This window comes from Halichoeres trimaculatus, unplaced genomic scaffold, assembly GCF_033239565.1.
Source record: "Halichoeres trimaculatus isolate MK-OKI-2021-1 unplaced genomic scaffold, fHalTri1.1 fHalTri1_scaffold_15, whole genome shotgun sequence".
Lineage (NCBI taxonomy): Eukaryota > Metazoa > Chordata > Actinopteri > Labriformes > Labridae > Halichoeres > Halichoeres trimaculatus.
The window spans coordinates 13,730,025-13,755,504 of NW_027437193.1; the positions used below are offsets into that span (position 1 = coordinate 13,730,025).

At 40.7% G+C, this 25,480-nt stretch overlaps 1 protein-coding gene across 1 annotated transcript in view; it reads right to left on the reverse strand.

Annotated features, from left to right (window-relative positions):
* The window catches only part of sntg1 (syntrophin, gamma 1), a 41,383-nt gene extending 16,229 nt beyond the window's left edge, over positions 1-25,154 (reverse strand). The window contains exons 1-12 of the mRNA XM_074688488.1: positions 24,570-25,154; positions 12,893-13,155; positions 12,214-12,263; positions 9,981-10,115; positions 6,758-6,814; positions 6,498-6,555; positions 6,373-6,416; positions 5,904-5,945; positions 5,485-5,587; positions 4,826-4,908; positions 4,356-4,486; positions 1,960-2,089 (exon numbers count right to left, since the gene is read on the reverse strand). Coding sequence (XP_074544589.1) covers positions 1,960-2,089; positions 4,356-4,486; positions 4,826-4,908; positions 5,485-5,587; positions 5,904-5,945; positions 6,373-6,416; positions 6,498-6,555; positions 6,758-6,814; positions 9,981-10,115; positions 12,214-12,240 — 810 coding nt within the window. The 5' untranslated portion in view covers positions 12,241-12,263; positions 12,893-13,155; positions 24,570-25,154. The remainder of the gene's footprint in view (positions 1-1,959; positions 2,090-4,355; positions 4,487-4,825; positions 4,909-5,484; positions 5,588-5,903; positions 5,946-6,372; positions 6,417-6,497; positions 6,556-6,757; positions 6,815-9,980; positions 10,116-12,213; positions 12,264-12,892; positions 13,156-24,569) is intronic.
* Positions 25,155-25,480: the final 326 nt, after the last annotated feature.

Here is a 25,480-nt window from a genome sequence, read left to right on the forward strand (position 1 = left end):
ATTGTAAAATATGTTGGGAAGTAGAGTCAAGAAGTGATTAGACTCTCGGAAGAAAAAAAAATATATATTATTTTTGTCACCCAGCTCCACTCAGATTCTCCCAGAATCCCTCATCGTCTACTGCGCAGACTCTGGCTGCAAACTGCTAGAATGGCTGCGCCTATGACAAGGGTATTTTGGCTTCAAAACCGTACAATGATAAATGGCGGAGCCACGCTGTCCACTCTATATACAGTCTATGGTTTTAGCCTTTAGCTCACTCTTCTGATTAGCTTTCTTCTGCTCTTCTGTCCTTTTTCTGTCTGACAGTTAGGCTCCTGTGTCCACCATTGCTACAAAATTGATTGAAGAAATTGTTTTTAACAGAAAAAACCACAAATCTATCTTCTCATTAGTTAACTGATTGGGAAGCAAATAAGTAGCATTTCAAAATAACCTATGTTGGTGCTGATAATCTCATTTTTGACTGTAAATTACGATCAGGCATATATCTAGAAAATCACTCAGATGGAAACTCCTCACAGCCCCTTCAAGACATCTCCACGCTCAATGTAGTCTCACAGAGCTGCTAGCATGGCTTTAATGCAACTTTTGTTTATTCAAATGTCTTTACTGGAAGCATTAGTTACACAGGCTAATTTTCTTTCTTCTTTTGCATCAACATTTTATTCAAACAAGGAAGGCCAGTGTTAGCTACCTCTCTGGAATAAAGGACTCCTGATTACATTAGCCTGAAAATTAAACAATGTACCTGAATGTTTCAGCACCACATCAGCAAAACTACACAAGAAGCAAGCCCAGGACACGGCACAAGGGACAACATTGATTCAGGGAAAACACGCATTTACACTGCTCTTTGTCAGTCAAAAGAGATTACAATCGATTGAAAGGGATTAGCTTGTTAGATTGTACGAGCTCATGCAGATTGTAACCGGATGCAGAGCTGTTTCTCTTTCCACTGCTGGTGACTGCCACCAAACTTTCTCTTTTGCACTTCAGGATGATGCATTTGACAGCCAGCTTACACATCTGTTCCTTCTGCAGAAATCTCAGTATCCTTCATCCATCAAGCTCACTCACGCACTTCACTTTGTGCAAAAGCCAGAGTGAGTAACACACACTCTATTGTCGAGGGTGTTCTGGCAGAGAGTGATCAGTGTTATGTTTTTAATACGTCCCTCACTTAGTCCACTCCAATTAGCCAGGACTCCATTATTCCCCGGAGACTCACACAGGAAGTCAATCCTCACACATAGACACACACAACACATGAACGCATGAATCAAGCAAAGCCAATGAACACATGATAGTTACTAATCCCTGTTTTCCCCTGCTGCTTGCTCCGGTCATAAGTGCGTCAACAAGAGCCAACACTCTCTGTCTGCTGCTTAGAAATGCAACTTATAGTTTACTGCATTGATCAGTATGCTGTTAAAGGTTTCACTATGAGACATTCTTTGTCAGTTTGTATGAGTCACCACACATGATGGAGCTTGTTAGCTGTACCTCTATTTGCTCCCCCCTACTGAGCATAAATCCAGTCTCCAAACACAGAGAAACACTTTGTTTTTTAACAGCTTGAGAAATACGCTTACCATAAGAGAAGGATACAGCATTGTTATTGCTGTGTTTTATTCTGCCTCTTGTTATCAGTATTGAATTATATATTATGGTAAATAATAAATAGGTTCAGGGGTTTAGCTAGGGGGAGTAAATGAAGAACAGCACACTTGCTGTTTTGTGACCTTAGGCTCAAAGACGAAACAGTGTGTACTCTACTCATGGTGTGAAAAGGCATTAGTAGGTGTCTATTTAATGCCGTGACATTTGCACAGGGACGGTTAGGCTATTCTCAAATCGAAAGTCTGTTGCATGAGCGCCTGGCCCAATAACTTTCTGGTTTACATGGGGGGCTGTAAGAGGCGGCAGAGCTAACAAGTGTTATTAGTTCATACTCACATTGTGCTTGGTGAGGCTGGAAATGTTGCCCGCTATCGCCTGAAGCCAGTCCAAGCAGTCCTCGGGAGCAGAAAACTGAATAACTCCACTGCAAACTCCATCCACCGCAATGACCTGGAAAGCATTTTTCCTGAAAGATTCCAGCAGGAAAGAAGAAAAAAATCAAGCAGCGGTTTTCCATTTCCATCCCTTAAACTACAAATCAAATTCACTCTATAATTCCTTTGATCGATCAACAAAACTCCAGAGTGTGAGTCACTTCCTTTAGTATCAATTGGGGGTGAAAACAACCAGCAAGGAGCAAAAAATCACTCACAATATGCAATTTCCTCAACTTATTTCATTTCATCTCAGCGTGTAAAACTCAGGCGGGACTTTTTGTTTCCGCAGAGACAATTTAGACTTAATCTCACTTAACTCTTTTCGGAAAAAAAGGCAAACAGTTTCCAAAATTATTCCCTGAAATCTGCAGTGACGTTTAACTTTTCACACTGCAGAGAAGAAGAAATAAGATTTGTACACAAATCATCACCTGCTTTAGCTTATAATGTAAGCAAACGGCTACTTAATGGCACAGACAGCGGTCAATTTAACAACTATGGAATCATTTCAGTGTATACCTGATGTATCTAAGTTTATTGTATAGATACTCATCTTTAAGCTTTGTGTTTGGTCTCCTGGGGGAAGTATCAGGCTCTTGAGTTTTCAAATGCTCCACTGTGTTCACCAGCTGGTGGATAACTTTTCCTGTCTGCTGTTTGCTGCCGAGCAGGTATTGAACAGTGGGTGTTGAGAGCTTTTTCATTGAAAACAGCTGCCTGTTTTATCTGAAAAATGACTGTGAGAGCAGTCAGATTGAAACAAAAACTGTGAAATTGTGGGTGGGACAGATGAACAGGGAGCTGAAATTCACTATAGTGCTCCATGAAGCTGAGAAAAGCTGTGGTTTCAGCTGAAAACTCCCTGCAGGCTTTAAGTCTTTTTACTGGTCACATTTAGAGCTTGGGTGAGATAAGATGTAAAGATAGTTTTATCATTAGCATTAGCTGAAATTTTTATGACTATGTTTCTAATCAATCACATCAGATAACTTTCTGCAGGATTTTCTTAAAAAATATAATGTCAACATCTACAGGAATAATCCTGCTCAGTCGTCTCCACCAGGCCTTTGTACATATGTGTCCGTCTCTATGTCTGCCTTGCACCCCCTCCTCAGCCTGTATGTTGATGTTTAGGTTGTATCAGGATGTTTTTGGGCAGAGAGTAAGCGTGGTTACATCAGCCAATCACAGCACGCCCAGTGCATAAGTGACTTTGCATGTCGATTAGCGAGTGGGAGAAGCTATCCTGAGCGGCTACGATGGTGGACGTAGCACAACCAAAGTGAAACCAAACGCCAAAAAGATAAAGGTTTTTACTAAACAAGGGTTAAGGTTGGGTTGTCTGTCACTCGCTTTCAGGCACTTGGAGAGCAGCCCTAAACAAAGAGTGATGAGAGTTGGCTTTGTACTGAGCAGGTAATGTCAAATAACCCAGTAGTTAGCTTGTGCTAACATGCTAAGTCAGGTGCATGGCTTTTGAGTCTCTCCCATGCAGAAAAACACTGCTAAAGGTGGTTGCTGGGATAGTGAGTGTGTTCACGTAGTCACGGTCAGAGGCTGTGGGTGTGCGCTGCCGCTGGCACTGAGCCAAGGAGGAGGAGCCAAGTTTGAATGTTATGTTTACTAACAAGTAACAAAATTACCCTAACTAATTTTGGTAAACAGAAAGGTTTTCATTGATTTTTAAAGCCCCAGTAAGGAACTTGGCATTTGGGTTAATTTTGGTGCCCCCTGTGGATATAGTAGTGCCTTGCATCCCTTTCTGATTTTTCTCATTTTTATGCCTTTAGTTGTGTTTCCTAACATAATAAATCCAGCTCTCTTAAAATAAAGTGTCACTGGGTGAAAATATTTTCCAAAAGAAACTGTACCAGCAGCATGCAGTCGACCATGTCATCTGACTCCTACCCCCTCGCCAGTGGATTCAGACATCATGAGTAACAATACAGAAACAGTCCTGCTCCATGATTTGCATTTTACGCAATAAAGGGGCATCAATGTTAATTTTAGTCTGTTTCATGACCAGCAAAACTCTCTTCACAGGAGCTTTAAAGGCTTGCAGTACAAAAAGTCAGTCATCTTGGTGTATTCTAATGCGGAGTCAGTATTTTTAAAGTTGGAGCAGGGGAAGACAATCTTTTTTACTAAGGAAATGTGGAATCCTTCTCCGTTTTTAGAATCCACAGGGTAAAATATGTGAGCACTCCTGTCCTGTAGAGCCTTATAGGTTGACACTAGCTCTGCAGCTGAGAACTGTCAGCGACCTGACCCTTCAACACAAGTCCCGCAGCTCACCTGCAGGCGTCAGAGCCCGGCATGTACTGCGACAGGCGTGAGTGAAGAAGAGGAATAAGGCGCAGGTCCACCCATCTCTTCTCCCAGCGCAGCCCGGGGGACGTGGGCCAGGACGAGCAGGACAGCGTGTCCTGCAGAAGTGTGAAGCACAATTTAGAAAGCCTTGTCGTTTTACACCTTGCACATTTCAAACAGTTGACATGTCAAGAGCTCGAGTCCTGCTGCTGCTGCTGCCGCTGCTGCTGCTGCTGCTGTTTTTGCCGCAGGTACACAGGCAGCCCGAGCAAGCGCAAGCTGCAGGGAATAGCTGATTCACACCCCTCAAAAGATAAAGATAGAGCATCCAGGTTATCAGCTAGCAGTGACAGTCGCATGGAAACAACTTTCTGGCACCGGAAACGAGCTGCTGCATGGATACAGAGGGACAGTAATAGAAGCAGCCAGTCAAAGCAGTGTGATGAGAAAAGTACCGTGTTGTTAGGATGATAGTTCAAGTGCAGGCCACTATCGCATAGAGGAGAGGAAGTCCCACTACTCTGGTCACTGGGGATGCCTGTAAGTGCACACACAAGAAGCCAATGAGATTAAGTAACACCTCCATCTATTTCAAGGCTTCCAACAGCAGTGAATCACTGCTATCAACTAAAGTGTGTTACTTTGTTCTCAAACAGCGTCCGCTTCCTCTCTGTGCCAATTTGTATTCAGCAGACTGGTTGAATGGCCAGTCAACCTGGCCTATATACCTGTATGAAAGGATTTGTTAAAAAGCTTTCATGTCTGATGACGGGCTGAAGCGTTACCATGCAGGAGCAATCAATCCCACCACAATGAGAAACGTCAATTCTTTCAGTTACGCATTTTTAGTGGAGCTTGAGATGTGTCCTTTCCTTTCTTTCCCTCCCTTCTCTTCAGCAGAGACGCTTTTTTTAGTGCTTGTCAAGAGTCCAAAATGTGAGGCTACGAAATTCACAATTTTTATTTCTCGGAAAGTGGCTCTTCAGGCTCGAGTTAATCGTCACCAGGACAACCAATCCTTGACAGAAAATAATATCAGCTATAAATACTCTCACTTAATTACTTTGCGCAGCTGTAATGGTTGTTATATACTTGAACGTAAGAGGTTTCTTACAAGTGCAGTCCTCACACAGGGGCAGTTTCAGGAAGGCTGGAGTCTTCTTCAGGAAAGAGACGGTGAGAGTCACTTCTTCACCTGCGTTTCTTAAAACCTGGACCTGCAAGGTAAAAAATGCAAGAATGCTTTTTTATGGCAGGAGCTGCAGACTGTGAGACGTATCCTACAGATAGCCTGCTGTGATGAAACATGGAGTAGAAATGTCTACGTAAGAAGGGAAAACAGAGATAAGAGATTTACACAGACACACAAGTTACACTCCTCACACTTTTTTTTTTTTGCAGCTACAGTCAAAAAAAGGAGGATGAAAAAGAAACATCATGTCAAAAGATATAAATCATGAAATGAGACAAGATAAGCTGCTGAGAGGGCTGTTGCAGTGTATGAAAAATATGAGATATGAGCTGACAGCTTACCACTTCCTCGTGGCGATAACTTCTAACGTTTATTCCATTTATCTAGAAACAACAACAGTAACAGGGTTAGGCCTAAACAATGCTGCTGCTATCATATCACTCCAGCTCTATCTTCAACATGATTAATGAGGCAAGCAACAATAACTGTTACGGCATCTGTGCTCAAGTCTGTAAACAAGCAAATCTCATCCACAGTTGCCATGAATACAGAGCGCCTTTGGCTGCCTTGTAAATGTTGCTTCTGCATCATATGAGCTCAGAGAAATGAGATTTGCAAGATATTTTTTTCCTGCAATACACAGAGCAAAAAAAAGACCCCGGATGTGGCGTTTATGTACAGGGATGCATACTTTTTCACAGTTTTGTGGACATGTGGCACATGAATTATTGAAGATAGACTGTCTGTTATTTTGCAGCAGGATGAGGTTTGTAAACAGGCATAATGTGATTTTTTTTTTTTCCATTTCACCTGAAGGATGCCATCTCCGATGAAGAGCAGTCCGGAGAGTTCAGCTGCAAACACAGAATCACTGAGGTTACTTGAAGAGAAAAAATGGTAGGAGAAGTAAATTTTCACCAGAAGCAACACTCTACCTTTTTGTTCTTTTGATATTTTTGAAATCACAACAGGGATTTTATGCTCGGCTCCACCCTAAGGAGACAAATCAAAAGAAATTAAATGAGAGAAGGTGTCATAATCACAGAGTGAGACAAGCAGCTCTCAAAATGCGTCTCCACTTTCTTTGAGTCCCCGAGCTAACACCGCTTTAGCAAGAAAAGAATCAATAACACTTGTTCAGACTTAATTTAAAGTATTTGGGAGGAGCGGTCTAATCAGCAGGGATCTAAATTACCTTGATGCTCAGCCCAAACCCTCCGATAGTCTGCCTCCTGATCGTTACAGTCCTCTCCTGGAAGAGATGCAGTTAAAAACAAGAAATGAGTTCAGAATGAGGATGAACCTGAGGGAGCTCTTGAAACTAAACAGGAGAGGAGGTTGCTTTTTTGAGAACTGAGAGGAAGCTGAGGGGGGTCAGAGTGTGGATATCTTTAAACACAAACTTAATTCACATCTTATGTCTGATGGGCACTTATTCTGCTGAGGACTTTTACAGATACATTTCTCACTCGTTTTATCAGTGGTGGACAAAATAAGTGACTTATTGGAGTTGAAGACAGTTATGGACTAAAACTACTTCAATACAAATAAAAAGGTTGAACGGTCAAATTACTGCTTGAGTTAAAGTTAAGGGTACTTGCTTTTCAAAAATATTTTCAAACTTATCTTTTAATAACTCTAAAAACACTGTTGTTTATTTTAAAAATGCATGAGTCCAGTGAAAAATTCATGGGTATAAACTCTGCTATGGCTGCTGTTTATTTAGGAAATATCATTTTATAGGATGCAAAGTTCCAGATATGCTTTTCAACAACAGGAACAAAAACAGGAACAACTATAAACACATTTCAAAATTCGGCAGAAGAGTATTTTATGTACGACTTGGGCTTTTAATAAAGTTAGAGTTGATCTAATTAGAATTTAAAATGGGGTGCGTAGCTTAGCTTAGTTTAGTTCAGAGGTGGCCAACCAGTCAGAGACAAAGAGCCACAAAAATTACAGTGGTACTACAAAGAGCCACATCACATCATGGTCTTACAAACGCACTTCCTCTCACACATAAACAAAATGACATAGAATGAAAATCAATAAATTTCCAATTTTCAAAGCAATATCTTTATCTATCTATCTATCTATCTATCTATCTATCTATCTATCTATCTATCTATCTATCTATCTATCTATCTATCTATCTATCTATCTATCTATCTATCTATCTATGAGCGATAGAGCTTCGAGAGAAGCACATGTAGAGAAGAGAAACTGAAACTTAAGTATCAAGCTCATCACCCAAGTATTGACCAATACTGATCCCAGCATTGGCATCAATGTATCAATATTTTAGATTGATTGTTGCACCAATAACCATAACAATATATTTCTATATATTTATGATTGGATCAAAGAGCCACACACCTGAAGGCAAAGAGCCACATGTGGCTCATGAGTGGCAGGTTGGCCACCCCTGGTTTAGTTGAAAGAAGACTGGTAGAGGGGGGGGAAGCCTAGCTCCACCAAACAGAGGAATGCTAAAAGCAGAAGCTTTTTTTTTTTCCAACGTGTCTGAACTTTACCCAGCAAAACAGCAATTAAACTACCTGTAATAACAAAAGACCAGGAGAGCAGTACTGGTTGGATAAATAACTGATTGGACACAGGTTGAAGAGCTGCCAAGTATAGTTCACTCTGGACTGACACAAACTGTTTCCACCAGCCTCCTGTCATTTAGCTATGCTAGGCTACTTGCCTAGCTCAGTGTAGGTTATAGACCAAGGCCGTGCCCCAAATGACATAAGGATGCCGTTACCATATTGGCTACGTAGAGGAAGAGGCGGGAAAGTATTAAACAACAGTTGATGGTCACAAATAACGAATAGCAGAAGAACACCTATTAACTGTTGTGCAATGCAAACATAATTTCTGGTTAGTGTAAAGCCACAGCTTTTGATTCGAGACAACACCAACCTGTAAGATTTCATGCACTGCTCAGTACATAGTGTATGCAGTGCACTTCCTGTTAATGTACTAATAGAAGTATGCATTCAAGGCACAGCCCATGCCTTTGTAATGCCACACATTCTTCCTCATGCAGGGTTTGAAACTCACTTTTGGTCAATTTGACACAAAGCGGTGGAGTTACAATGGGCCACTAGCCTCTTGGCAAGTCAGCGCTGCTGTACTCCTTAATGTGCAAATTCATACTTCAGACTTAGGCCTTGGTGTTTGTCAGTTGAGCTAAAATAAATTACCCCAATGCGTAGAGTTAATTTCTTCTGGCCAAAGTTTGGTCTATCCTCCTGTGATTTATACTTTCATGAAATCAAGACACAAACTTTACATCTATTTTCTACCAGAACAATATCATTCGGCTGAAAGACTGTGCCTAGATTAATGAAACACTAATCCTTGAATAAACAAAAGTACAGTGATACGATTAACACTTGACATCTAAAAGCATCTAAGATAACACAAAATTTCAAGACTTGGTTTTCAGCACCTTGAAGATTGATGTCAAGAAAACTGAAATCATGCAAAAGGAAGTTTCAGAGTTGCACAGTCAGTTGGAAGTTTACTGAAAGTGATGTTTCCTGGCCTGTCTGATCACGAAACAAATTCATGTTTTACAAAAAAAGAAAAAAAAAAATCTCATTTCAGAGCCACAGGTGTAAAAGCATATTTCAGAATGTCAAAACAAGAACACCTGAGACGATAACATTTGAAGACTCTTCAAATGTCAAAGAAAGAAAATGAAAATGGGGCTAGTTGTTGTTTTGTATTATTCCTCTTCTTCCCAACATGAAATCGTCCTTTTCTTCTTTGGGTATACAACACTACAGATCTTGAAATAAACACTCACATTCAGGACTTCTAATGACACTTGTGTTTCTGTCTCAGGTGTTTGCGCTCTGGCGTATTTTTCATAGTTGTTGTAGCCTGTAGCGCCAGTATAAAGATGCAGTTGTTTCATTTTGGCAGTCTGATGCCTCACACTGTATTTTCAAACTATTCATGGGCTGACAGCTTGCAGGAATACAACTTTTTGTTTCATGCATGAAAGTTAAATTAAACCACTGAGACCTACAAATCTGCACAGAGGCTTTCTGACATTCTGTGGTTGTATAAAGACGCCAGCTACTTCCTTTTCACCCTCGCTACTGATTAATGTGAACATTTCAGATGAAACAAGCTCTTCTTCAATTTGTCTTTGAGGATTTACAGACAGTAAAATGAAAGGACGAATACCACCTTTCGAGAAAGGTCATGGTCTCAGGTGTCGGTGAAGTGTTTTCATGAGAAACAGATTTTATTCATGTGAAGAAAAAGATGTTAGAAGTGGCGACAAGTGCAGCCTCAAGTTTAAACTCTGAACACTGTGATCCAAGAGGTGAATGACTATTCAACAGCCACATTTGATGCATGAGGAGGAGATTGAGAGAGTTGGACTGGGTGTTACTTACACTTGAATAAAACGGCTCTCCTGACACGCAGATGACATCTTGTTCTTGAATCGTCAGAATATCTTTGGCCAAGTGTAGTCGAATATTGAATGGCTCTTCATTACCTTCTTGCATCAAATAAATCCCAGTCTTTGTCTGCGAACAGTTAGATAGATAAAATCATTCATCACGCCTCCGTGGCTAAATTAACCAGCCATGAAATGAAAAGTCACAGACAGTACATAGGAATAGGACTCAGACCTTAAGCTATGTCAGCTTCAATCTTTCTTTTTACTCATTTATTAGTGAATGCTAATGTTAGAGCAATACTCATCAAACATTCAAACAACAACAAATATCAGAAAACCTTTGATTCATGCTTTAAATCAATGAGCAGACCTCCTAAAAAAAAGCTTTTATGAGAGATGTTGAGATGATATTTTGTGTACATCCACGCAGAGATTAAAAACACCCTCGTCACGGAGTCTCATTAACTCTATGCTGATGATGATGCTAATGCTGATGCTGATGATGACAATTAAGAACCTGTGAAATTAAGAGTCTGGAACCGAGCTCGCCCTCTACATTTCGAGTTTCCACCAGCAAGTGTGAGGACTGCGTCTGCTTCCAATGATCCATTTAAAACATGCTAATCCGCATAAATTTGCATTCCGTGTATCCCTCCTCCTCCCTGGCTAATTGGGATGCCTGTCTTGTCCTTGACTTAAAAAGGTCTAAATAAAAGAAGCACCTTCACCTGACGAGACTGCTAATAGAAAACAGCCGCCGGCGCAAGCATCCTCGTCACCGGGGAAACGTCAGTTAACAACACACTCCCCTGAAAACGTTGATATTCTTAGAGGGAGGTTTCCAAACTTGAAGCAAAGACAGTTTATGGAGCGTATTATCTCGCACACATAATGAGGAACGCGCAGAAACGATCCCCCCGCCTGCAGCTGCAGGATGAGAAATGAAATGAGCAACGCATTAATTCACATTATTTGAAGTAATGTGTGTGTGAGAGTCATTAGCCGGGCAGAATGAGGGCAGTAGGACCAGAAGTGTGTGTAGCCGGGTCGCACAGCGTCTCACTTGGTTGGGTATTGTTTGGCCTGTTGCAGCGCTCACTCACATTGAACATAATTAGTCTTATCTCTCATCCTGTTTCTCTATTACTCCCCCCCCCAGCAACCACCCCTCCTTTATTATCTGCATCATGATCAGAGCAGATAATGCAACAAGGACATCTCTTTTTAACTCGGCGGTGTAGTTGTGAGGAGAGGAGTGGAACCAGAAACACAGGCCCCAACTCTGAGTGGGCTCAAAAACGCCTGGAACTAAAAGTATGTTTTGATCTGCTAATTCAAAGAGTATTTCACAGATTTGTTATGTAAGTAAACTCTTGTTGCCAGCCGGCTAAACATTGTCAGATTATTTTGAGCAGCTAAGAAAGAAAATCACAAACCAGCCTCCCTGTGTGAAGGTGAGAATGGTTTGGTCCACTTCTGCAGTGTATTGGAGAGAAGCACAGTAATTGAGCTCATGCTGAGGACTTCAGGTTAACTTTGAAGTAGGGGTGGGCGGTACCACAAATTTTGGCTCTAATCGGATACTAAAAAATACTAGGTCCAGGTCCACACATTCGCTGGTGAAAAAAAAAGCCGTAATGGAAGAGGGGAGAGAATTATGTCATGATTTGTGAGGTAATTGTGCTATTAATAGGCTAATTTTAAATATGTTTTTAATTGTTGGCTAATCATGAGTCATTCCCCTCCACTTCTCTCTGTTAATGACTGACTCATTAGACTTTTTCATGTTTTATGTTCTTACAATATCTTCCAACACTTGATCAATTAGTTTTTTTTTAAACCTGATGCTCTTCTGCGCTTAAAAGACTTTTATATCCGGAGATCTATTGTCCCAATCTTCACTTTTTTGAGGATATGAGTCAAGTACAGCTCATCACAGAGTGGCTTCTTACAGGGATTTGAATTATTTATGTGCTGCAGTGTACACAAGCATCAGGAGGTCTGTTTTACTGTATGTTTGCTTCTTCATTCAGCTGTTTGTGCAGATGTGACAATGAATGCATGAGAGAGAGATGGAGGAAAAAGGGGAGGGGCACTGAGGCTGCAGATTTATGTGTATAGCCGCTGTTCCGCCTGCATGATTTCATGTGCTCAGAAATGCAAAGGCTTTCTTCACATTCAAAATCAATTCACTGTCAAAGTTACATTGATCCAATCCCACCAACCTCTTCATTTGAAGTCTTGAAATCCATGTGCTACTACGCAGTGAGGGATACTGCAACAGAGAAAAGCCAGTTAGACTGTGGAGAGGGGGAAAAAACACTTAATGATGTGACCAACTCTCTGCAGCAGAAAACCTGCACAGCAGATGCACGCTAGCATTGTTAGCAGGAAGCCTATTTTCATTATAGTTTGTCCTTTCTCTTATAGACAAAGGAGAGAAATGGATTTTTCATTGAAATGTGCCTCATCTGAACCCAACTGTGCATGGAGGAAAAAATCCCCACTGAGCAATCTAGGGAAAAAAACGGAGACCATTAGATGTTAATGAATAATTCATTAGCAGAGGTGAGAGCCCAGGTATCCTAATAAATGTTTCAAAATCCAATCTAGGGCTCCCAAGAATGAACTCAGTTACCATATCTGATGTCTTGTCAGGGAGAAACCCAGCACGAGGAAATGCCACAACACAACCTGAGAGGTATTTTACATAACCATCCACATCCAGGCGCTTTAAAAACGTGTGACTTTAATGCAGGCAGACAAACAAGTAGAGCCTCATCTGCATAAACCAGTTCCACTCAGTTTTAATCAGACATGACTGCCACTTGACTCGACAAAAGAGTGCAGCACAGAAATGGTGCACGCTTGAATGATAGAAACCAGAGCTGCACAGGGACTTACTTCAGCAGAAAGGCCCCCAGCTCTTTGTACGGTGAGATCTAGCCATCGAGCAGCGAGTCGACCCCTGATCCGAGCCGTCGTAGAAGAAGGCCTCCCCAAATCATGGCTGTCAGACTTGGGTGGTGGGAGAGCAAATGCTGTCACCTCTCCGGGTCGGTTGTAGGTGTTGCACGATTTGAGCCCCGAGAGGTGATGCTGGGTAGCAGAATGAGGCTATCGAGCGATGAGGCACCACTTCTGGTGATGTCTGATCGCTGGCTGTGCTGCAGGGACAGAAAAACAAAGTTAGCTGATATGAAAACAAAACAACAAGTGCACGAATTTGTATTCAAGCACAGTGCTGAATATCGTTGATTAAAAGCTTCTGACTACAGCAAGAAAGATGTAATCTGCAGTTGGCAGCAACACAGATAAGCTCGAGTCAATATATCTTCTGCGTTTATGTGGGAAGATGAATCGGAAGCTTTTATTTCTAAAATAAGCACCTGGAACAGAAAGTTCATTCAAAAGCAAACTAAAAACTGCGAGTCTCATTCCTCTGCCTGTGATGAAGGATCCTCTCAAATACTTCACTCGTAAAAAACCTGTGGATTCATGTGCACCGGTGCCAAAATGCAATTAACTCATATTCTTCCATTTTCTTGGATCTTTGTAAGCCTCGTGCAAACGTCTCTTTCCAATGGTTTATTAAGCCCCAATAGCACACCCTTGAGAAAATCTCCTTGTTAGTATGCATTGTTGGCTTCGTGCCATTTTTTATTTGTTAAAACGCAGCATCTCGAATCTGATCGTGGTTCTATAGGGTTGAAAAAACATACAATGTTTACATTTGAGGCGTCTTTTCAGTCATGAATCGTCGTCTCCTGATTGTATAGTTCGAGCTTTCATACAGACGTTCGAAATTATAAAGGCAATGACATGAAAGACGCAGACATCTATGAGTCTTTTCTTTAAGTCTATAGAAGATCTGGAGAAACCTTACAAACGATTCAATATCAGATAAGAAAATCATATTTACTTTTTGCAGAATGGGAAGAAGTCTGTTTCAAAAGGAAGCGTTTTTTGGGGAACTCAACTTTAAAAATCTTTTCCTTTTAACCTAAAGTTACTCTCAATTTTTAACCCTTTTTAAGAATTTGTGTCGTAATTTTGAATATTAGATCAAAAAACTTAACCAGCTATGTTAAATTCAATTGTATTGATCTAATGGTGACTTAAAAGGCTGCGTTTAAGAGGTGTTTCTGTTAGGAATGCAGGCCTGAAATGCTGCTCATTTATGGTGCTTAAGCTGTAATGCAGTCACATGCTGCTGAAGCTCTAGGTTAATGGCATTTACCATACTGCTCTAATGCTCCACTACCTGGATGTAAACAAGCACAGTAGCACAGTTTGGTCTAAAAAAAAAGTAGATAAAGTTGTATGCAGTCTGGTAAAACTGGCACAAGAGCATCCAACCAAAGCAATACATCACCAGCACAGGCGCTGTGATCCTTAATTTAGCTGTGTTAGATAAATGGTGCTTCGCTTTGGCTGTTCCCTGAATCTTCGCTTACCTTGGACTCATGGGTTCGTCCAAATTCAAATTCCTCTTGCCACAACTTTGAAATCAATCACTGTGGAACATTCCCATTGCTTATTAACCCCTTACTGCCTGACTTAATTTACTTAATTTACTTTAATTCAATGTTTGAATAATGTTTTTGCATTCTTACAGATGCTAAATTGAGTGGAGATTGTAAATTTAAACAAAGCACATACAATAGTTATAAATAATTTATATGATATATATAGATTTACAAAATTCACCCTCTGACTAATACAATGGGACATAGTGCATTTGATATGATCCTTGGTATGTGAAGAATATGAATCAATAGGCATTAGTGGGATACAAAGGTCATTTCAGCTGCATCAAGACCTGACCTGTTATGTTGCAAATTCGTGGCAACAGGCATCAAGAGGTTTGATTAATTAGGCATACTATGGACTGTACATTTACCAGACGCAGTTTCTCTGACATCACCTGTTTGCTTCTGAAACAGTTTTTCTGGTGCAGCCATATTGGAAGTGAGGTGGGCTTTGAGTGTCCACACTAACGGCTATAGGGCGCCAGTCAGTCAACTGAGCTGAGCTGTGCCTTGATTAGGAAAACTTGCAATCTTACTATCTTCCAAACTGAAAGAAAAAAAATCACCCCTTGTACAGTGTGTGCCAATAGTGAAATTAGCATTCCAGATGGGAGATGTTTTTTTGTACCAGGCTGTAAATAGGTTTATTCCTGTTGTGAAAACGGCTTTTTTGGCTTGGTATGTACATTACTTTCGGTACTTCCACAGCCAGCCTCAAACACACACTCAAGAAACAGCAGATTTTAGCACTTTGGCATTGTCTTTTATTTTAGACCGGAGGTTTCCACTTGGCATATACGAAACCATTTAAATCCAACTAATCAACTTATGAATTATCTTGTCCACAGTTGATAAAAGCTTGTGTTTAAAAGTAGGTTGTCTCCTCTTTGCAGGACTTCAGGTAGTACCATTTAAAAGCATTATGCAAAAGATTGTTAGCTAACCATTCACAAGGTAACCAGGCCCTGGAGCATATACTGTTTCATTTATAAGTTTACTCATAATGGGACCTTGTTTCAGTAAATTATCATCACACTGTATTGAGAAAGATGTGAAACAAAGGAAAAGAGGGTTGGATCACTTCATCCAATTCTGCTGTGCCATCAAAAATGAATGATGATACTTGAATCCACTTCCATTCTGGCTTCGCTTAAGTGAAACACAGGCTACTTCCACATCAAATACACGGTCTGTGGTGTAAGTAATACAGTCTGCAGCTACTCCTTCCCTCATAAACTGGTGAAATGTTCAGCCTGAGTTTCTGGAAGTTATGTGAACTCCATGGTCGCTTGTGTGGCTGCAGTTTTCTGGTAAACTGTTAAAGGTGGAGGAAACTGTTGATATTTGGTCTAGCTCACCCTTGAAGGTCAGATTAGATGTACTGCATTTGCTTTGGCCTGGTGAAGAAGACAGACTTGAGATATGTTGATGGATCAAACACCTGGTCAATTTATCTACAAATCAGTGGAGAAGTTGACAGAAAAACAACCCAAACTTCAAATAAAAAGCTTCAGATTGTTATATCATTACATCTATTGACTTTTCATTCACATACTCGCACATCAAAAGAGAAAAAAGGGGATGCCCTGCTCAGTGATTCTGTTTATTGTTTAGTGAAATGTTGATTTTTATTTTGATAGAGTCTCTGATGTATTTCTAGTGCAGGATATTGTTTTCCAATTTTCTTTCATGGATTTGTTTTTCAACTTTTATTGACTTGAAAAAAAACAACAATTTAAAATACAATATATCCGTTTATGTCTCTAACCTGCCTCCTACGCTCTTCATGAGGAGTCGTCTGTGTTAAAGACAAGCCAGCTCTGTTGCACAGTAACTATGCAGGAATTCCTGACATTGTCTGTGGACCTGCTTTTAAACTAAATGTCTCTATGTGGTCATAAGCTAAGAAAATCTCCCCGCAGCTCTGAGACAAGCACTTTTGTCTTCGCAGGTGCCCTCCTGTACCTTGTCTGACGACTGCATTTCTCTTTTTTTCCAGCAAAGAGATTAAATTAGCCGAACCTTTTGTGCCTTTTAAGCCGCGTCAGCGTAACTTCCTTTTATGACCATCAGATATTTTCAGTCCCACCAATTTGCCAAGCAGTGTTTTTCAAATAATGCTCTTGTCTTTGACACAATGGCAGAGAGAACAGAGGGAGAGGAGCAGAGTTAGATTGGTTGGATGATGTGGAGATTGTAACGTGACATCTTCATCTTTTAAAGCTGAGGACAGCTGGGGCCCATACAGGATGATGGATGGCCGTTTGTGCATGCAGGTGGAACAGCTGTCTGCAGAGCACTCCAGCAAATATAGTTTTACTCCCTGAAAATTGATATGAGTTTCACTTACTTTATGTTTGCTTGTTCTGTGACCTGGAACATATGGTGCCTGAGAGTGCAGCTTTTTCTTTAATTTGGAGAGTGATGATAGTGGATATTATGTTGCTTAAATATTATGGCTTCCCTAAAGAGAGCTGCACAACATCAGCAGTATTACCCCGACTGCATTTCACATAATCTGCCATGTTGGAAAATGTAATAAAAAATGTGTTGCCAGCTGCCAGCAGTGCACATGCTCTTTGTAAAGAAAACAATCCTCCAACATCTCGCTTGATGAAATGTCACAGTTTGTGCTCGCAGAGACATTAGACCGAGAGGGAACGAATCGTAAGATATTTCTTAGAATGCTTTTGTTTCTTTTCTTGCATTATTAAAACTCTTCAGTAATGAGATCTCACAGATGTATCTAAATGTGGAGTGTGCTGTATTGTTAGGAAAATTAATTTCTCAAGGAAACATAATTTTGTTTGTTTATTCTAGTTGTAAAATAATTTCTTGCTCTGTGTTTTTTTAATTTGTAGGAGGTAGTTCTATTAAGAAAAAATGGTAAAGTTTCTGTACTGTTTAGGAACTTTCAAGTCACTGTCAGTGGATTATTTATGGTTTATCATTTGTGATAATTAAATTTTGGATCAAAGTGGCGGTACACAGGCTTGGTATCTTTAATCCTTGGAATTGAAAGGACGTGTTTTAACTAGGAATGGGCATTGATGAGATTATATTGATACCAATGCCCTTATCTATTCTGCTTATCAATCTGATTCTTTATCAAGTCTCTTATTAATTCCTCCTGTGAATTGATAAGCTGTACAGGTTTTATGTGTAAAAATTTAATTGAGTTTATAAGCAAATAAACATGAAATTGGTCACTGGAACTGGATATCTCTGGACATAAATAGCTAAAAACAAGTAAAAATCACACGTCACGTGATGATAATCTACTGCTTTGTTATACTATAGTAGGCCATGTAGTGTCTCGAAATGGTTATAGCAATCATTTAAGTTGTTTGGAACCTTGTCGTAGTTATGAAGCCAGCCATGAGCCTGCATGCAACTTTTCCTTTCCTTTATTTGCATGTGAGTATTTTGACATTTGGAGATCTCAGAATTGTTTACAAAGAGTAACTGTGATATCTTACTGTGATAAAAGTTAAAATTCGGTTGTCATATCCAATTTTCTATATATGTTAGCATCAAGCTAGCACCATTTTATTTTTTATTTTTTGGTAAACAGGGAGATTTATACCATCTTGAATGAACTGAATATTAATCTAGTGTGTTTGGTTATTTGGTAAATCTTCAAACTGAAAATCCTGAATCTGCGTTTTCTTGGAAATTGTTTTTATCTGCTAAGGTAAGATAGTTGTGGCGAATAGTCGGCCTAAGGTCCGGTGGCGCTGGTGTAATGTAAAGAACTGACAAGGAAGTCATCGAGCATAAAGGCTAACAATGTCTGTGGATTAAAACATTTCTTATCGATTCTCAACAAGAACTGGTTTTCAATATTCATCCCCAATTAATGTGTTAATATTTTTCCATTTCGTGCTGTTTCAGTTGTGCATCCATGATAGAAAATGGCATTCCCCCCTTCAAAATACCCTCTGACATTTCATTCGACAAGTCAAAGTATGATTCACTTTGTGTCCGACAGAACTAAACTATCACTGAAGTACTTCAAGTTTGAGCTACTGCCTATGAGCTAAGCATACAGGCGCAAGCAATTACACTGATGTGTTGGCAACACCATCACAAAAGCTTTTGTTCTGGAAAAGCACTTTCCCAGTACAAATTATCCGAGACCTGTGGATAAAACTGAATTAAAGAAAGGTAAGAAATGGGCTTCAGCTGACTGCAAATCAAGAGAAAGTCTTGTGTCTAAAGTACGTGCTCAGGTTACTGGTGTGACGAGTCATTTGCCTTAATGTTGCAGAGAACAGAAGTTTTACGCAAACACAATTGGTATGACACCAAGGAAGCAACAAACTGGGACTGCAAAAGTTCAGATGCAGCTGCGTTAGATGGAGATGGTTGGATGTCGATGAGTTATCAGAACAGTCACAGAGTAACTGCACAATATAGTCACACTGATTGGATATTTAGTACAAACACTCCTGCATACTTTCACTGTGTAACAGTGTTATCATAAACCCCACAGAATAAGCACTCTGAAGCTGTCTCCTAAATCTAAAGCCCAGCTCACACTCCAGGATTTTAAAATTCTAAAATGACTTTGAAATCTTGTTGTATCACACACATAATGGGAGTCTTTAGAGATTATCTTCTCTCAGATCTTAAAGACGCATGCACTGCAAGATTTGAAAATAATGACCAGCACACTTGACAGGATTTCATCAATACCATGGGGCCAGAGAGGGCGACACACCACGTGATCCTAGGTCATCTCACAAGGAAGGGAATGTTAACAAAAGCAGAAAAATGGGGACTAGTGCAGGGCTGTTGGGTGGAGCCATTATTTGCAGTGAGAAATGGAAAGAAAAAATTAATCTGGATGAAGAAGAGGTTGGGAAGATATGAACAACATGGGTTGTCCATTCTACAAAGGTTACCAGAGCCAAGTAGGCGGCTTTCTCTGATTGGCTATTGTAATCCTCAGGGAAAACGAGTGCCATAAACATCCCGAAAAACATCATGTTTGAAAATTTTGAGGCTGCTTTGACGAGTCTGTGAGCCAATTGTGGGACTTAAGATTGATTTGTCACCTGCTTACCCTCTGCCAATAGTTGGGAGGGCCAAATCTGGTCAAATCAGCCCGAGAATCTTGTAGTGTGGGCCAGGCTTAACTGCTGTAGCAATGCTGCATTAACAAATCTAAAAGTCCAGATAATAAACTACATTTAATTACATTCATTTGATTGCCTGGTGAAGACACTGGCAAGAAATGCTCTAAAATGAATTGAAAAATTTGAAAGCAAAGTCAAAAAAATTGAACATGATTAAATATGCAGAAAACTTTTGAGACCACTAAAAAATCAAATTAATAAATCGAGTTTTAACGGCTGTAGTATGAAGCATAAAAATAACTAAACAATAAACCAACACTGGATAAAATGGTTGAAAGACCAAAGCTTTCGACAGGCGTAAAGAAATTCAGCAAATTGTAATGTTTAATTCATGGGACTAGGGAGATTTTTGTTATCAGCTCTCAGGACCTGCTTTTATGATTGTTTTTATCACTGATTAATCTGTTACTCATTTTCTTAATTAATCTATCAGTTAATAAAACGTCCATCAACAGTTCCAAGATCCAAGAGTTGTTTCATAAAGTGTAACATTTTTGTCTGAGAGTCTAAATAATAAATCTGGGGTGATACCAAAAAGAAACACGTGCACATTTGTTAAGCTGAATGCAGATGATGTTTTTGTGATTTTGCCTGAAGTCACCTCATTTTTTTCAGATTTCTTTTACATTCTCCCTTTTTTCGACTCACCTTTTCAATTCTACATTGTCTGAAAGGTGTTTAAACTTGCGTGATGTGCAGCTTCCTCCCCACCTGACAGCCCCTGACACATTAATAAACTCAGCCTTCAGTCTGAGTGCAGGTTGTGTCACGATGCAGCTGCTTGAACAGTTTTATATTTACAGAGCACACCTTGCATTGAACACAATCTATGTGTGTCTGTGTGAGTGTGTGTGTGTCTGGAGGTAATGCTTCTCCTTGTCTCGCATGTTATGTTTAAGAAGGATCACTGAGCCGAGATATGAACAGTATCTCATCATGTTCTCAATCCTTTTGAAGCATTCGTCAAAAAAATAAGTCTTTCATTACCTCCTGAGTCGATACCTGGGCCTGAGATAGAGCCAGCGGCGCAGTGAATGCCAGATGCTTGTGAGTGATAGACAGAGGAGTAAATTAGTGATGGACACGTTTATAGACTGAGCTCTTGACCCTTCTGACAATGATGTATGTTTTTGGCATCAGGAAGCCACTGGAAATCTGATAGGTGCCAGCTTAAATCAGCAGGACTCATTTCAAGAAAACTGGTTGCGTGTTCTGTGGTGTGATATCAGGGAGCAGAAATAGACATCATCGGAATAATAAACTGCAGCTGGAAGAAAGTGATCCTCCAGCATTGTTGCTGTGACAGGTCCTCTAATAAGACTGTAATCTTTTGTGTCCTTTAGCATATGATATTATGGTGGGATGCCTGTGGATAAATGGATTGGGCTAGTCAAGCATGATATCTTACATGAGGGTCCTAATTAGGCTCAACAGATGAGCACTCAGTCTTTACACCACAGTGAATAATGTGAATCCTCTCCTAATTGATTTATGAAATTCCTTCTCTTTGTTTTAAATATGTTTTAATAAATATGCATATAGACATTTATGTACTTCAGGCCTTACAGGGATGACTTGGGGGCCTGGAAATGGCACCACGCTGTGTGTCGAGTACATGAAAGGATTAGAAAGCTCAGCATATTGCTGAAGGCGAGGCTACATTTAAATGATGCTGCACAGTCGAGGGACACATCTGCTCACTTGCTAAATATAAAGCAGGGAAATATAGAACTATTTCTCAGCTGCTCTGCCGAATTATTTATGAATTCAAAATGTGTGACAAGAAGCCAATTACTATTTTTAGACGGATTAATGACAACCTTTAGATCAATGTGTGTTTAAGTTATTTCCTGGCAGATTTGCATGATTCCTTAGGGATCATTTCCAGCTGCAGAATGTGAACCAATCAGCTGAAAACTGCACACAAGATGTGTCTGCAAGCTATGAAAGATGGATAATAATAATGGAGTCCATAAATTGAAGGGCTATAATGAAAACTTAAAGAGCCGGCCTTCAAAACATCACTTTTTGTTGAAACAAGAAGCCGAACCAGCCATGAATTTAATGCCTGAATGCCTGGATTAAACAACCTACAGACTGATCAATTATCATCTTACTGGGTGATTACGTTTCTGTCAATACACTTAGTGTTCCAGCTTTTAATAAACACTCAACAATCACTTGATGTAGGGACAATTTCCCAACTCTTTAGGTGAACACAAACTGTGATGTCTTTTCAGCCTGTTCTGCCATCTTAAGCAAAAAATTGTGACGTGTTTTTTTTAATTGCTGCTCTGGGCTGTTTAACCGAGCGCAGGTTGAGTGAATTGCAAATGTTCCTGGGAAACACAATCATGGAATTTACAGTGTACAAGCCCGCCTTCCATCAAGGTTGAGCTGCTGCTGTGCTGTTGCTGTCAAAGCAGTCGTGCTTAACGAATAAGCAGAGGCTCCACATTAATCAAATGTGACCTAAAATTGTCCGGCCTGCAGTACTTACACTTTGTAAAAGCACAGGGCTGAACTATGATGCAGTGCTGGAGGTAAACCTGTTATCTGTGAAGATTTGTTCACTTGGATGTAAAGCAGCATGCCATTATCATACATCATTATACGTGATCCGACCCCTCATCGCCTTACTTAGCGTATCTCCCTGTGCATTGGTCTGTGTTGCAGTCCTGGACCTCTAAATCAGATGGGCTGGTATATGAGGCGCATATAAATGAGTTGTGTCTTCTGTCTCCTCTGCCACAAGAGTTGGGTGTGCACACGCTTCATTAGCCATCAGTCTCCACTAAACCACTCTAATGCTTTTCCGGTCGCACGACAGTGTCTTTGTGGCACAGGCCTCTAATATTCTTTCTACACCCTGAGACAGTTTATTTTATTGGTGCTGCGGGTGCAATACATCACACCACAATAAAAGCATATGGCCCCCTTTCCTCTGCGGTTCCAACATCTGGAGCTGTTTGTATGGATGGTCGACCAAACAGTTGCTATAAAAGCCCCGCAGACACAGCAGGCGTGATGCATTTCCCTCTCTCTGCTGCCGGGCTCTTGGGCTGGATTGTAATGAAGATGTCCAGCCTCACGGTGACAAACTGTATACGCGCGCCCATGCAGCTGCCCTTTAACAATCTCTGCTGGGAAATGTTCCTTCCCCTGTTTCCAGACACCAAACTCTCTTATGTGGATGCACACAAAGAAATCCAACTCTTCCATCATTCTCTGGGATCTTGTCAAGTCACTTACTTTCAGCGCAGCACATTTTTTATGGTCAAAATAGTTCACTGAATAAAGCCATGTGTCATTCAAATAGAGGAACTTATGCTTCAGTCGGGGCATAAAAAGTGTAACCCTTTAATATTCAGAGCAACTACTACATGCAGAGCCAATGCATGCTCACTACTGGGAACAAAACATCACTCTGAATGTGTTAACATACATAATTAATGCCAATGTGTACATTCACTGCTTCTAGTAATGCTTTAAGACAACTTGTCCCACTTGTGCGTTTCCAGGACGTTTAGCAAGACTGGATTTTTAAACGACCCGATGGGATTGAATAGAAGGGAGGGGAAAGCAGGCTATTGATTGGATAAGTAGGAAAGACAAAGTGTGAAGGGACTCTTGTGTGAAAATCTGGGTTGGGATCAATGCCTACATGCTTAGATTAGGGTTTCTGTGAGTGAGACTTTGTGACTGTGTTGTTTTTTTCCATTGATCAGCTGACCCAGAATGCATCACAGCTAACAAGTTGTGTCTCTCGTTCCTCCCTCCTACTGACATATTGACCAGACATGCCTGACACCATTTTACTCCAGCCTGATTTCCTTGCCAGTCCACCTCTGTCACTTTGCCAAACTGCCCTTTGATTTAGGACACAAGCAGAAATGAAGGAGGGGAGGATGCGTGTGCCGGGGCATAAAATAGTCAATGACATGTCAACGTCTTCCCTTCTGCAGGAAGTGAGACCTCCACTACATCAACCAGATTGCTCCTGACCTCTGACCAGAGGGGAATGGACCAGCTTAGCTCAACTCAGCTCAGCTCAGCTCAGTTCAGCTGAGCTTCTTTAGCATGCTTGTGTGAGCCTGACAGTGTTTCAAAGAGCTGACAGGAACCAGAAATCACTGATGTGGAGTCTGATTTCTTGCATCTCAGTGGGATTCATGGTTACAAAACTGGCTGATTGTGTGTCTTCTTGCTGAGCATGAAGAGAAAAACAATCCGGCAGTTTGTAGTTAAAGAAGCAACATAAATTTAGTGAAAGACTGGAGGATTCAGGAGGTTTGTGCCAGGCTAATAAAATACTGACTGGACCACCAGCAGCAGGAGCATCAGGGGGCTGAGCTGAAACACTCCTCTGTTTTATCTTGTTTCCTGGAAGCTTATGCCTGTACTGAGGAATTAAAAAAGCATACTTTTAATATTAAGTGTTTAAATGATTATTGGCAACCGGTGCAGGGAGAGCACTTTAACGCAGCTGAATAGCAGCACTGTGGATGAAAAGAGGTCTGCTGCCTCTGCACTGGCTGAAGGAACTGCGGGTTGCATGTTGTGTACCTGCACTGAGGCAATGAGAAGCTTTCTGTACATATTATTAAAATCATACAATTATTGAACGCTTGTTCGTGTTAATACCCATCTAAAGTGAACTCTAACTCGGTTTGCAGAACACAAATGTGATTATGAGAGGACGTAACGCTTTGTCATTCCACGGATCATATAGGTGCATAAATCTGGCAGCATTAAAGCAATTACATGTCCAAAAAGTACACTGTAGAGGGATTAACGTGACGTTTAATGGCTGTTTGGCGTTATAATTAACTACCTGCGTTCGTCATGCACTGTATCATGAGGTGATGTAAATGTAAAAGAAGGGAATAAAGGCTCTGTGAGGCTTACCTGATTTTCTAGTAACAGGTGGTGAAGTCTTATGAGATCCCTTTAGACTCCAATCCCTCATGTGTCGCCTTGTCTTATTCTAATTTATGCAACGGAGGCTAAAACATCTCTGCGAAATCACAATGTATCCCTTGTGGCAGCATCGCCCACACGGCATCCTGGTCCACTATCACTGTGCAAAAAAAAAAGAGAAGAAAAGAAAAACCGAAAAGGAATACAGCCCGCACTTGAACACGAAACCACATTTGTACATATTTCCTGGAAAAACAAAGCGGGCGGTTTCAGGGATTCCTCTCCGTCGACATCTCTGGCAGAGGGTCCAGTTTCTCAGCTCCGAGTCGGGCTCTGCCTCCCTCTCGCATCGTGCTGCCAAGATGACTGAAGCTGGAAATCACATGCGGGCTGCTTTAGTGCGCGCGTCAATCCACTCCGTTTATACCCAAAGCAGCCACGCACAACTCTGGATCCATAAATATTACATGATGCTACTTTTCTGACTGTTTTGAGTGACGTTTGTTGCTCCTTTTCTTACATCGCATCACTGCTAAAGACGCAGCAAAACCTCACAAAGCGATTTTTTCCCCCCAAAGCGATTACATTCACGTGCACTGCGGCTCTGCATGTGTGTGTGTGTGTGTGTGTGTGTGTGTGTGTGTGTGTGTGTGTGTGTGTGTGTGTGTGTGTGTGTGTGTGTGTGTGTAAGAATTCACGCGGGATTCATGCTATGAGATTTGCAGCATAAGACTGTAGACATAATATTTAACTTGCTCCGTACTTTAAAGTTATTCTCTCCTGCGTGAACGTGGGATCCAACTTCCCCCACCAACATGGCATTTAAAACGCAAAAAATAAAAGCATGGGTGGATTTTCTCAGCCAGACTGCCATGACTCAGTTGGTGTTGTCAATGAAT